Here is a 12,276-nt window from a genome sequence, read left to right as displayed (position 1 = left end):
CGGGGAGAGCAGGGGCGGGGGGATGGGGGGGCCAGCAGGCGGACGAGGGGGGGCTGAAACAAAGAGCTGCCAATCACCCTGGAGGCATCACCAACTCTGGGAACCAGGGACACCGGAAAGTGAGTCCTGGAGGCGTCCCTACCTATTGCTCCCAATGGTCCTGTTCCCAGGTGCCTCCCTCTCCCCTGCCATCCCTTTGGGATTCTCAACGCGCATACCACCGAATGCTACTGTTTTCTGGAAGACGTGGTTGGGGAAGACAGAAACCCTGGCAGGGGTTAGTGCCAGACGGGGCATTATTCCACAGCTGGCAAGAAAGGATGCCAAGGGAGTGGCCAAATTAGTTTGCTGTAGTGCCCAGGGATGCCCGAATGGCTGAAGTTGCTACTCTGGCAGAGTGAGTTCTCTATTAGGGTGAGGGCCCCCCAGCATGTGCGTGTTCCTCCATTTTTCCCTCATTCTCAAGAAAACTTGGGAGTCTGGAAGCGCCTAATAAAGCAGCAGTGGGTGAGACCGTAGTAAAGAACTCAGCAAAGAGGAAAGAAAAGGACGGCAAGGACAAAAGTAGACCAGAGGACAAGCCAAGAACCGAAAACCAGACTGAGGAACACCAGCGGACGGGCTGTGACCCGGATGAGGTGGGGAAGCCTAAGCGCGCGTCACCGAGGCCGAGGCGCGCACCCACCTCCCCTCCCCCAGCGCGGCCTCGTTCCGGCCGCCGCCGCCCCTGTTTTGTTTCCATGGCGACTGGAGGCGCGGGGCCCGCTCCAAACATAACGCGCTGTGGAAAACATGCGGCTGGGGGGACACCCCCGCAGTCCTCGACCTGGGCCGAGCCTCGAGGGGCCCCAGAGCACTCCAGGCCACGTGCAGTTTGGCGAGCGCCCCCGGAGCCAGCCTGGGATTCCAGGACCCGCCAGGGCTTCGGAGGTTCGGGGCTGCACTCAGCCACGGCGCCGCGACTTTCCCAGGCGCGCCTGGCCCGCAGCCCTCTACCGCTGCGGGGGCCGCCTCTGGAAGTGCCGGCGGCCGCCTTCTCCCGAAGCTCGCTGCCCCGCCCACGGCCGTCGGACTGCTTCTCCGGCCACCAGAAGCCGCGCCTCCACCATGGCCTCCCCCGGGCCCCCGCCCAGAGCTATCAGAGGGGCGGGGGCCGAGGGCGGGTCCGCCACGGGGAGTGCAGAAGTCCGCTGGGAGGCGCTTCCGGGGCAGAGGGCGGGCAAGATGGCGGCGCCCATGGAGCTGTTCTGCTGGTCTGGGGGCTGGGGGCTGCCGTCGGTGGACCTGGACAGCCTCGCTGTACTGGTGAGGGATGGTGCCGGCGCCCTGGAGGACTGGGGAGGGGACTGAACTAGCCTAGCTTCCGAACTTTGCCAGGGCTCCTCAGCACAGGCGCAATGAGGGAAACTGAGGCACTCAAAAGAATATGCGTGGCAGATATGGGCTAGGTGCCATAAACTACAGTTTCTTAGGCTTTATGCAGAATGGAAAGAGGCCTGGCCGAGGGTTCAGAAAATGGGTTCTAGTCCTTTATCAGTTTACCCGTTGCGTGACCTTGGGCGATCCTTTCTCTGTGGTGGTTGTTTCTCCATTCAGAGATTTACACGTACTAGGGTGGACTATATGGGATCTCGTCTGGCTTGGCATTTCTGCCTTCTCGGCCCCCTTTTCCTTCTTCTCACTAAACAACATTTATTTAACCTACTCTTGAACCAAATGGCCCACAGCCAGGCTCTGTAGAAAGAGTTTTGGAATCAAACTTAGTTCACTTCATTCACTCACTCACTCCTTCATTTAACAAGCATGCATTAGGAGTCTTCCAAATACCAACTATCGCCTTACAATTATGAAAAAGATTTGGGCCCTCCCCTCTAGTTGTTTACAGAAAGGCAGACATGCTGGGCGCGTTGGCTAATGCCTGTAATCCTACCATTCTGGGAGGCCAAGGCCAATGGATTGCCTGAGCAAGAGTGAGATCCCGCCTCTAAAAATAGGTGGGCGTTGTAGCAGGCGCCTGTAGTCCCAGCTGCTCAGGAGGCTGAGGCAAGAAGATTGCTTGAATCCAAGAGTTTGAGATTGCTGTCAGCTATGACACCGCAGCACTCTACCAAGGGCGACAAAGTGAGACTCTGTCTCAAAAACAAACAAACAAACAAAAAACCAGAAGGGCAGACATGTAAGCAAATAAATGTAATGAAATGTTCAGATTTAAGATATAAGTAGGAACAGGCCATAGAGACTGCCAAAGAAGGGCAGGTCAGTACTTTCAAGAAGAAGGACACTGGTTGGGAATAGCTACTGAGGATAGGTGTTCACCAAGTAGAAGGCAGGAGAGGAGGTAGAGGAAAGGATTTTTCTGGCTGACTTGTAATCATCTCTCAGCCCTGTATTGTCTGTTTATAAAATAGAAATGGTAATGTCTACCTCTATTTTTGTACTAAGGTTCTAAGTAAAGGGCCTAACATATAAGGTAGTTAACAAATAGTATTTCTCTTGTTTCCTCTGTGGGGGCCATGGCCCTGTCTCTCTGCCTTCTGCCTTCTTTCCCTGCAGACCTATGCCAGATTTACTGGTGCTCCACTCAAAGTGCACAAGATCACCAATCCCTGGCGGAGCCCTTCAGGTACTCAATGTCCTTTGCGGGTGAGGAAGGGTGTATACAAAGGGAGGAGCAAGACAGAGATAGGAATGTGTATGTACAGATAGGCAGCAAAGTGCTTGGTGGGCATACTTCTCTCTCAATGTCAGGCACTCTACCTGCCCTTCAGACCAGTCTTGGAGAGGTCATCTCAGTACCACACAAGATCATCACCCACCTTCGAAAAGAGGTAAGTGGCTTGGATATTGGGCTGCCAGTGGAAGTTCAGTAAGTTCAGTGGAACACACACACACACACACACACATATATATTTTTTTTTTTTTTGGCTGAGGCCGGGTTTGAACCCACCACCTTTGGTATATGGGGCCGGCGCCCCATTCCTTTGAGCCACAGGCGCCGCCCATATATATTTTTATTAAATCATAGCTGTGTACATTAATGCAATCGTGGTGGAACACATATTTATTGAGCACCAGACATATGCCACACTAGACACAGGTGACCCAGAACATCAAGGAGTACATAGTCTGATGGGGGAAAGACATATGATGTCACTGTATTGCAGTAAAATACTAAGCCAGAGATCAAGCTCAGAGTACTGCTGGGACATCCAGAGGCTTTCTGCCTGCTGGGCAGGGAGAGAGGTGTAAGCTGATGACACCTGGAAGAGAAAGGAGAGTGGAAGACAACAGTTGGCTCTGAAGACTTCAATGACAGGACTGGAGAGGAACTTCTAAGGGCCACTTCTCTGTTTTCAGGGACTAAGGCTAAATGTGAGACTCAGGATAGGCAAAGACTTAGAGCTAGGTTGGAGAAGGGTATTACAAAAGGAGTAGAGAGGCCTGGTCTGTGCTTTTCACTCTGTCATAGATTGTGTGGTCTTGGGCAAGCTACTTAACCTCTCTAAGCTGTACCCTCCTTATTTATAAAACTTGGAACTAAGCCAGCAAACTTTCTAAGAATTCTTTTAGTATTCACAGTCTGGTCCCAAGAGAGAACACATTGTCAGAAATGGGATCCTTTTTCTCATTACTACTTTCCCAAAGGTTGGAGAGCTGGAAAATTAATGGAGGCTTAAGAGGCCCAGAAAGAGGAGATCCAGAGAAAACCCAAAGCTCCTAGCAGGCCCTGGGCCATTACCCTGGTTCCTTACTTATGAAAAGAGCTTTTCCAGTTTCCAGAGTATTGTCTTAAATTATTTCTTAATAGCCACATTGAGAGAAAGAGATGCTTACCCCTGTTCCACAGGGGAGAACTGAGGCTCAGAGAGATTTAAGAACCATGTTCAAGAGGTTATTTGGGGACAAAGCTTATTCCAGATGTGGAGGTGGGTGCTGAAAAGCAGAGCTTGGAGACCCGGAAGGTGGAGCAGACTGAGATCTGGGGGCACATGTGGAATATATGTGGTGGCAGCACCTGGACCATGGAATGAAATAGAAGAAACAGCTAAGAGCTGGGCATTGAGGGTACAAGCTGGGGGGCCCTGAGCATGGGCTCACTGGGCCCAGAGAATGTGAGGATGGTGTCCCCTAGTTCCTGAGGCATGGACTGAGGCCCCACCTACATCTGCGCTCCACTTTGCTAGCTTTGTGGTGTCTGGATTGGGAAAGTTACTGTTAGAAAGTTGCTGTCAGCAGGCATACTGCCAGCTTTCCGTGGAAACTCTGGGAGCTACTCCTAGTTTGTGGCCGGGCCTTCCTTTCTCCCCCCAATGGGTGCAGACCTTGACGGCCAATGGGCTGCAAGGCCCAGGCTTTCTGCCAACAGCAACAGGCTATTGCTGGGCCCAGGCAAAGGGGCCTCAGCAGGAAAAACTCCTTGTTCTGTTCTCTACTACACTCAGGGGCCAGTGAGGGGGACCAGACAGGGTTCCTCACTCTCTGGCAAAGTGCCCTGCAGTTCCCCGTGTCCACCTCATGGATATTTTCTCCACAGAAGTACAATGCTGATTATGACCTGTCCGCCCGGCAAGGGGCAGACACCTTGGCCTTCATGTCTCTACTGGAGGAGAAGCTGCTGCCAGTGCTGGTGAGTGTGCCCGGCCCAGCACTTCTGGCCAGCAGCACACCGCACACATAGACTTGGAGCAGTGTGGGGATCAAGAGCCCACCTTGACAGGCAGATGCGCTGGCTCAGACCTGCCTTTTCCTTCCTACCTACCCAATCCAGATACATACTTTTTGGATAGATACCAAGAACTATGTGGAAGTGACTCGGAAGTGGTATGCTGAGGCTATGCCCTTTCCTCTCAACTTCTTCCTGCCCGGCCGCATGCAGCGCCAGTACATGGAACGGCTACAGCTGCTGTGTGGGGAACACAGGCCTGAGGACGAGGATGAGCTGGAGAAGGAGGTAGCTGTGGGACAAGGCTGCTGTGTGAGATGAGCCCCAAGGATAACGGCCAGGAATGGGAATGCTTCAGTGGGCAGGTGGCACTGCTCCTGCAGCCATAAGCCTGCCCGTGTCCTTCCTGTAGCTGTACCAAGAAGCTCGGGAGTGCCTGACCCTTCTCTCTCAGCGCCTGGGCTCTCAGAAGTTCTTTTTTGGAGATGCGTGAGTCTGACTCCAAGGGGAGTGAGCAGCTTGGAAGAAGATACAGGTTCAGAAATAGCTGCTGGGGCTGGGGTGGGGGGTTAGGCTCTGGATATGAGGACTTTGGGACAGACACTGGGCTGATGACAGCGGGACTGTGTGGGGCTTGGAGGTACAGGAGGGTAGGGTGGGAGGGCAGCCAGGCACAGGAGGGGCCTGCAGGGCTGTAGGGCACTCAATGTATCCTTTATGCAGCCCTGGTATAGAGCCCCATTCAGGGCTAAGTTGGCGTCTCCTGGAGAACTCCCTCAGTACCAGGTCCAGAACTGTGTGTCCTGTCCTTCCCTGGTAACACCCTGTTGCCCAGAGCCCACCTCCAAAGGCTGACTCTTCCTCCAGCTCCAGCTTTCTCCCTCTGCCCTAGATGTCCTCTCCATCTTGCCCTTCTTTCTCTGCTCTAGCCCTGCCTCCCTGGATGCCTTTGTCTTTAGCTACTTGGCCCTGCTGTTGCAGGCAAAACTGCCCAGCGGGAAGCTGCAGGCCCACCTGCGGGGGCTGCACAACCTCTGTGCCTACTGCACCCACATCCTCAGCCTCTACTTCCCCTGGGATGGAGGTAAGGCACAGACAGGTGGGACAGCCCTGGGGGGAGTGGGCAGGGGTCCAGGAACTAGCCTCCTGCCCACCTCCCTTCCTTGACCCTCAGCTGAGGTACCACCACCACGCCAGACACCAGCTGGCCCAGAGACTGAGGAGGAGCCATACCGGCGGCGGAACCAGGTCCTCTCTGTGCTGGCAGGGCTAGCAGCCATGGTGGGCTATGCCCTACTCAGTGGCATTGTCTCTATCCAGCGGGTAACACCAGCCCGGGCCCCAGGTACCCAGGCCCTAGGCATGGCTGAGGAAGATGAAGAAGAATGATTCATCCTCATGCTCCCTGGACTGATTTTTTCTACTCTGATGCATTCCAGAGGCCCCTGTGCCTCTCTGTTATTGTTACAGCCAGAAATAGGGTGCCACCCCTGAGAATAAAGCTGCTCACACACGCTGGAATCAAACATTCTCTCTTTTAAGGTCTGTCGTTGTTCCTAGCTGGTGCCATGGGAGCCAGCTGGGTGCCTGAGCCTCCCCAGGGCTCTTGGCTTTTGCTGTGACATGGCTTCTACATGAGCCTAGCTCTGCATCCCCAGGAAAGGCAAACAGTCCCCAACTCCTAGTCTCTTCTTTGGCCCCCTCCTCCCCATCTTGTGTTTGTACAGACAGTGAGCTCACCCTGGGCCTGGGCCCAGATTCCACGGCCACCAGCACAGTATACGCTCACACAAGCATGGGGTGGGGGCCTGGGGCTTCCTGATCTTTCCCCAAGGGTTTCCAGCCCCTGGAACCAACTACAGGGGAGAATGAGTCACCCAAACCACTGGCCCTGGGCTTACACCACTGTAAGCTCACCCTGGCCCTGCTATGTCATCTTTAGCTACATATAGCATCTTAGTTGATTCTGTCACTTTAATGTCCATACTGAGCCTTGGTGCTTCCTTGAATATCTGCTCCATTACTGGCGACGCCACAGGTAGGTTTGGATGGAGTAACCAGGTGAGATGGTCTTCAGGAAGCCCAAAGCAGGATCCTTGATGGTAAGAGGCACATCTTTAGAGGAGCTAGAAGGGGAGAGGGAAAGCTGAGAGTGTGGCTCTGCAATGGCCCACCCTGTCTTCAGCTCAGGCCCAGCCCCACCGTTCCCCTCACCGGTTCAGCACCACTGCAACTGCTGCAGATCCGTCAGGGTGGATCAGGGCCACTGTGTCCAGGTGGCTCTTCTCACTGGCAACCAGCCCCACTCTCTGGGAACCCTCAGGAATGAACTTGCTGAGTATGGGAACAGGCATTGTCAGGGACCCTAGCCCAGCCCTCTTGGTGCTCAGGACATCCCCCATCAAACCCTTCACCGGGGCGGTGCCTGTGGCTCAGTGAGTAGGGCACCAGCCCCATATACTGAGGGTGGCGGGTTTGAACCCACCCCGGCCAAACTGCAACAAAAAATAGCTGGGCATTGTGGCGGGCACCTGTAGTCCCAGCTACTCAGGAGGCTGAGGCAAGTGAGGATCGCCTAAGCCCAAGAGTTGGAGGTTGCTGTGAGCTGTGACGCTACAGCACCCTATTGAGGGCGACAAAGTGAGACTGTAATTCACCTGCCTATCCCATAACTCCGGCCAGAGCTCTGCTCTAACTCTCTTGAGACTTGAGCTATGCTGCCAGGCACTGACCCTGCCTTCCCACATTGCAGCCCCAGCCCCAGCTGTTCAAGGGTTACCTATGTGAAAGATGCCACCTAGTCACATCCTGCCTAAATGGTGCAAGAGAGGATGGGTGTGCCTTTCTCAAGGTTCCCACCCTATATGCCTTCCTGCTCTGTCCTGTTGTAGAGTGATGTAAGTCCAATGTAGGAGATGACAGGCCTGGTATGGAATGGGGTGCCCACCCCCCACTCACCTGAAGTGGCCAAGATGGTAGAACATGGGCTGTTTATAAAATGTGTCCTTGGTGATGTCCACAATAATGGGGCTATCAACAAAGTTGCGCACCCAGTTGGGTCCCCCTTCAGGGTTCAAGGCAAGATTCCAGTCAGTCCAGCCAACTACATGGTACAGGAGGTTCTAGGGTAGGACAAGGGCAAAGAGACAGAGGCTCAACACTAGAAGTCCCCAGAGAGTGTAGTTAAGTGTTGCATGGGGGACAGGAGGTGCTGTGGGTGGCTCAGTCCTATGAGTGGGGCATCCTACTCACAGAGATTTCTCTGGGGAAGCTGAGAAATCTGAAATAGATGCAACATCCCAGGACCCAAGCATTTGGAGAAAAGATAATGGGGTGTGCAGGTCAGTGAATTCAGAAAAGCAAAATAGAGAACTATGGTTTCCCAAAATTGCCTCAAAAGGCAGGCTAGCAAGGGAAAAGTTGGAAAGGAAGGCCTGCCAGCCTTCCATGAGACTAGGAAGGGTCTGAGGTGGTCTGCTTTGGAGGGAGACGGTAGCTCACCGTGATGATGCTGTGGCTGTACTGCATCCCTCGATCCCAGGAGCCTAGACGCACGCTCTGTTCCCAGAACTTGGAGCCCACACTGGCCTCTGAGGCAAAGAGCATGGTGTTGGGGAACAGGCGGTGTGTCTCCCCCAGAGTGGCTTTTACTGGAGCCAGAAAGTCCAGGTACCAGTGTACAGCAATGCCATGAACATACTTAGCTGCCTCTGGGTCTTTCAGCACCTGCAAAGGGAAGGATCACTGGGGAAGGGGAGTCACTGACCCCTGAAGCCTACACAGAGGGTTCTGGAAAAGGAACTAGAATGCTAAGAAGTGGATAGTGGGAAGAAGGCAATGAGGGGGGCTTAAAGTGACTAACATGGGAATCCACAGGGTGGACCCTTGGGCACCAAAGAGGGTGGTGCTATAGGAATCAATAGTTGGGCTGGCAAAGACACCGTTAAATTCCGGAGCCAGTTATTTGGACACTGCATTTGGAGGTTACTGGGCCTTACCACCTGTGCCCAGTGGGGCAACAGCAAGCGGTTGTCATCCAGCATGAGCAGACGGACATTTCGGTGAGTACTGTTGGCAAGGGTAGGACCCAGGTCACGGGCAATGAAGTCTCGCTGATGTTCAGGGGTGAAGCCCAGGCACTGGAAGGGGTACCCACTCATCAGCCCTGCAGACGGCTCATTTTCAGCTGTCACTGCCCAGAACTGTAACTTTTGCTCAGCATAAGCATCCAGGAACCTGGCAGGAGAACAGCCATGAGTGAAAAGACCATGACCCTAGGGAACAGGAAGCCTGATGGAGGGGTGAGAGGGGCGCAACTGACAGGCCTGAGTCTAAGAGAGACCAGAAGGTAAAATGGGGAGGGACAGACCTGGAGGTGGGGCCAGGTCAAAGGGTGGGATGTAGACCAGGGTATCCAAAGGGGAGGCTGGTCCAGAGCCCATGGCCTTGGTAGTCTCTTACTTGACAAAGTATTTGGCCCAGGTCTGGTGGTAGACACCCCCTGGTTGGCCCTTGAGTGACCCCTTCCCATTCACTGCCCCATTGGTCTTAAGCCAAGTAGGTGATGTCCAGGGGCTTGCGCAGAGTGAAACACGGCGTTGAGACAACTTCAGAGCCCGATGGATCAGGGGTATCTAGAGACAAAGGCAGTGGAGAGACACCCAGAGTTGGAACACAGACAGACTAGCCCAACCAGCACATCAGGTACAACTCTCAGCCCCCACCCTCAGGACAAAAGAGAGGGGAGGGGGCAGGTTTTACATCTTTCTGCCCCAGTCTGAATCTTCTCAGTCCCTAGATACTAATATCACCAGGGCCTGAAACAGCCCAAATGCCCACCTTGAGTTTGGTATCTTCCTCTGGGAGGCTGAAGTTGTGCAACTGGAAGTCATCAGGGCTGTCAGCATAGGTGTAGATGCGGATGGAGAAGTCACAGCTGGCCATGGGTACCCGTATGATGTTGTATTCAATTCCTACCATTAAAGGTGACCAAGATAATGGGGTCTGAGTCAACAGAGCATGGGACTAGGCCTCTCACCTGCTGGTTCTGGGCCAAAAGGAACTTGAGCTCCCTCCACAGGTGGGGCCTGTGGAAGTCAGCACCTGGGCGAAGCACAGCCCTTCTAAGCCAAGAGCCCCCAAGCACTTAAAAGGTCAGCAAGGCAGTCTTATTTCACTGGGCATTAAGAGAGGAACAAGATCAGGGATGGGAAGAAGTCAAGGTCCACAGAAATTGTCCATTGCCCTGTATCATTTTGTTCCCTTCCTCACCTTCTTCAGAGAAGTACGATTTAAGTAGTAAATCTTGGGCAGGAGGTGATAAGGCAAGAATGTTGAGAGCAGCAGCATCTGTCATAGCCCCTCCAAACCCCTTCACTTTCTGGAACCTCTGTTCTGGCTGCAGGGTCAGTAGGAGCCCTGAGGACACCCACAGAGAATAAAGAGTGTGAGTGCACAAGGAAGAAACACTGGCATGGTTTAGCTCCAGGAGGACCCAGCCTGGCTTAAGGGTGAGGGACATAGTGGTTACCTGTGCCCGTACGATTGGCCTCAATGGTCCCTGTACTCAGCTCCATCCGACGCCCACTGCGTGTACTCTCATAGCGGCTGAAGGTGCCAGGGGCAGGAAGGGTCAGGGGGTCAAGAGAGTCACAGTATGTGGCATTGCAGACACAGACCACTGAGCTGTAACCAAAGCTTTTAGGGATGCAGGGGCGGGCACCTGGGAGGAAAGGGCACAAGCAGAGACAGGATGAGGACTCAGAGCACAAATGCACTGGCTGGGAGACAATGAACACGGAAGGTTGGTCGGGGCGGCGCCTGTGGCTCAGTTGGTAAAGCGCCAACCCCATATACCAAGGGTGGCAGGTTCAAACCCGGCCCCGGCTGAACTGCAACCAAAAAATAGCTGGGCGTTGTGGCGGGCGCCTGTAGTCCCAGCTACTCGGGAGGCTGAGGCAAGAGAATCGCTTAAGCCCGGGAGTTGGAGGTTGCTGTGAGCTGTGTGATGCCATGGCACTCTACCGAGGGCCATAAAGTGAGACTCTGTCTCTACGAGAAAAAAAAAAAAAAAAAAAAAAGAAGGTTGGCCTCAACCAGTGGGAGGGCTTGCTGAGTACACACTAAAAGTCTACCACCAGTGCACCAGAAGGCTACAAAGAACTACTAGGCAGGGGCGGCACCTGTAGCTCAGTGAGTAAGGCACTGGCCCCATATACTGAGGGTGGCGGGTTCAAACCCAGCCCTGGCCAAACTGCAACAAAAAAATGGTTGGGCATTGTGGCGGGTGCCTGTAGTCCTAGCTACTTGGGAGGCTGAGGTAAGAGAATCGCCTAAGCCCAAGAGCTGGAGGTTGCTGTGAGCTGTGACACCATGGCACTCTACTGAGAGCGACAAAGTGAGACTCTGTCTTTAAAAAAAAGAACTACTAGGCAGGAGGAAGCTTCAGTTACTCAGTTTCACCTCCCCCCTCGTCACTCACCTGATGCCCAGGACACCGCCTGAAGTAGAAGCAATGCTGTGAGGCTGGCAGCCATGATGCCTACCCTACCCAGGTCCTTGGGACATTCCTGAGAACAAAATAAGTGACTGAAAGGCAGGCCCCTCTCCACTCCTCAGCTACTCTCCCTGGGAATGTCTTGGCTGCCTGTGGGTGCCCATGGCCTTGTCTCCCACCTTTATTCAGGATGGCACAAGGCCCACAGAAACCTGGGTGCAGCCCTCCCTGCAACCCCTCTGCTGGACAGCTCTGCCTGCCCCAAACCAGAACTCTCCTCAACCCTCCTCCCACACACTTTGACCTCAACCCCTCCCTACCTCCCTCCATGTTTGCCTTGCTCAAAGAGCCATGATGGCCTGGGCTCAAAGAAGTCTGTCATTTGTAGAATTTCAAGCCTGGACGGCCAGGGTTCCTGGAGCAGTGTGACAAGGCCGATTGGGCCCCCTGGCCCATTTACCTCTCTGGAAGGACTTGAAAACATCATCCCAGGGTCACCAGATGAAGAGAAGACTTCAGGGAATCCAGAGTCTCTGAGGGATAGAGGATCTACTAAATAAAAACAAGGATGTAGGTACCTACCCAGGTTACAGGCACCAGGTTAGCCCTGCGGGTTAATTCCGGCTTCATGACGTATGGGTCATGTGACAGCAATGGGCGATTCACATGATACAGGAAGTGAAGCAATTGCAGCCATATTTCTGAAGGGCAATTGGCTTCCTCAGGATGGTGAAGATAATCCATTCTATGAAACTCTGCATGGCATGTGTAACAACAATTTTAGGAAGAGCCTTGAACAGAGTTTTGAGCAGAGAATTGGGTACAGACTTCTGAATCCCAGAGGACGGGGACCACAGAAGGCATACTGGCTTGCCTTCTTTTTTTTTTTTTTTTTATTAAATCATAGCTGTGTACATTAATGCAGTCATGGGGTACAATGTGCTGATTTTATATACAATTTGAAATATTTCATCAAACTGGTTAACATGGCATACTGCTTTCTTGAGAAAAATTTCTTTTTTTTTTTAGACAGAGCCTCAAGCTGTCACCCTGGGTAGAGTGCCGTGGCATAACGGCTCACAGCAACCTCCAACTTCCGGGTTTAAGCAATTCTCTT

General features: G+C 53.4%; 2 protein-coding genes across 4 annotated transcripts; one reads left to right on the top strand and one right to left on the bottom strand.

Moving 5' to 3' along the window:
- Positions 1-692: 692 nt before the first annotated feature.
- MTX1 (metaxin 1) lies at positions 693-6,175 on the top strand. The gene is made up of 8 exons (XM_053605128.1): positions 693-1,305; positions 2,554-2,623; positions 2,749-2,828; positions 4,535-4,627; positions 4,769-4,951; positions 5,076-5,152; positions 5,593-5,747; positions 5,838-6,175. Exons 1-8 carry the CDS (start codon positions 793-795, stop codon positions 6,050-6,052), a joined length of 1,386 nt encoding a protein of 461 aa, XP_053461103.1. The 5' UTR covers positions 693-792; the 3' UTR covers positions 6,053-6,175.
- Positions 3,039-11,807, bottom strand: GBA1 (glucosylceramidase beta 1). Of its 3 annotated transcripts, XM_053605126.1 has the most exons (12): positions 11,620-11,778; positions 11,145-11,232; positions 10,194-10,385; positions 9,935-10,081; positions 9,503-9,636; positions 9,125-9,297; positions 8,662-8,899; positions 8,165-8,389; positions 7,622-7,785; positions 6,878-6,997; positions 6,651-6,789; positions 3,039-3,260 (listed from the first exon to the last, which is right to left on the bottom strand). In XM_053605126.1, exons 1-11 carry the CDS (start codon positions 11,644-11,646, stop codon positions 6,684-6,686), a joined length of 1,614 nt encoding a protein of 537 aa, XP_053461101.1. In that variant the 5' UTR covers positions 11,647-11,778; the 3' UTR covers positions 3,039-3,260; positions 6,651-6,683. The 3 variants fall into 3 exon arrangements, with proteins under 3 accessions (XP_053461101.1, XP_053461099.1, XP_053461102.1); XM_053605124.1 differs by lacking the exon at positions 3,039-3,260 and having other exon boundaries at positions 6,622-6,789; positions 11,620-11,807; XM_053605127.1 differs by lacking the exon at positions 3,039-3,260 and having other exon boundaries at positions 6,622-6,789; positions 11,742-11,779.
- Positions 11,808-12,276: the final 469 nt, after the last annotated feature.

Source organism: Nycticebus coucang, chromosome 10 (genome assembly GCF_027406575.1).
Source record: "Nycticebus coucang isolate mNycCou1 chromosome 10, mNycCou1.pri, whole genome shotgun sequence".
Taxonomy (NCBI): domain Eukaryota; kingdom Metazoa; phylum Chordata; class Mammalia; order Primates; family Lorisidae; genus Nycticebus; species Nycticebus coucang.
Note: the sequence above shows the minus strand (reverse complement) of the source record. Positions and strands in the feature narration are given on the sequence as shown.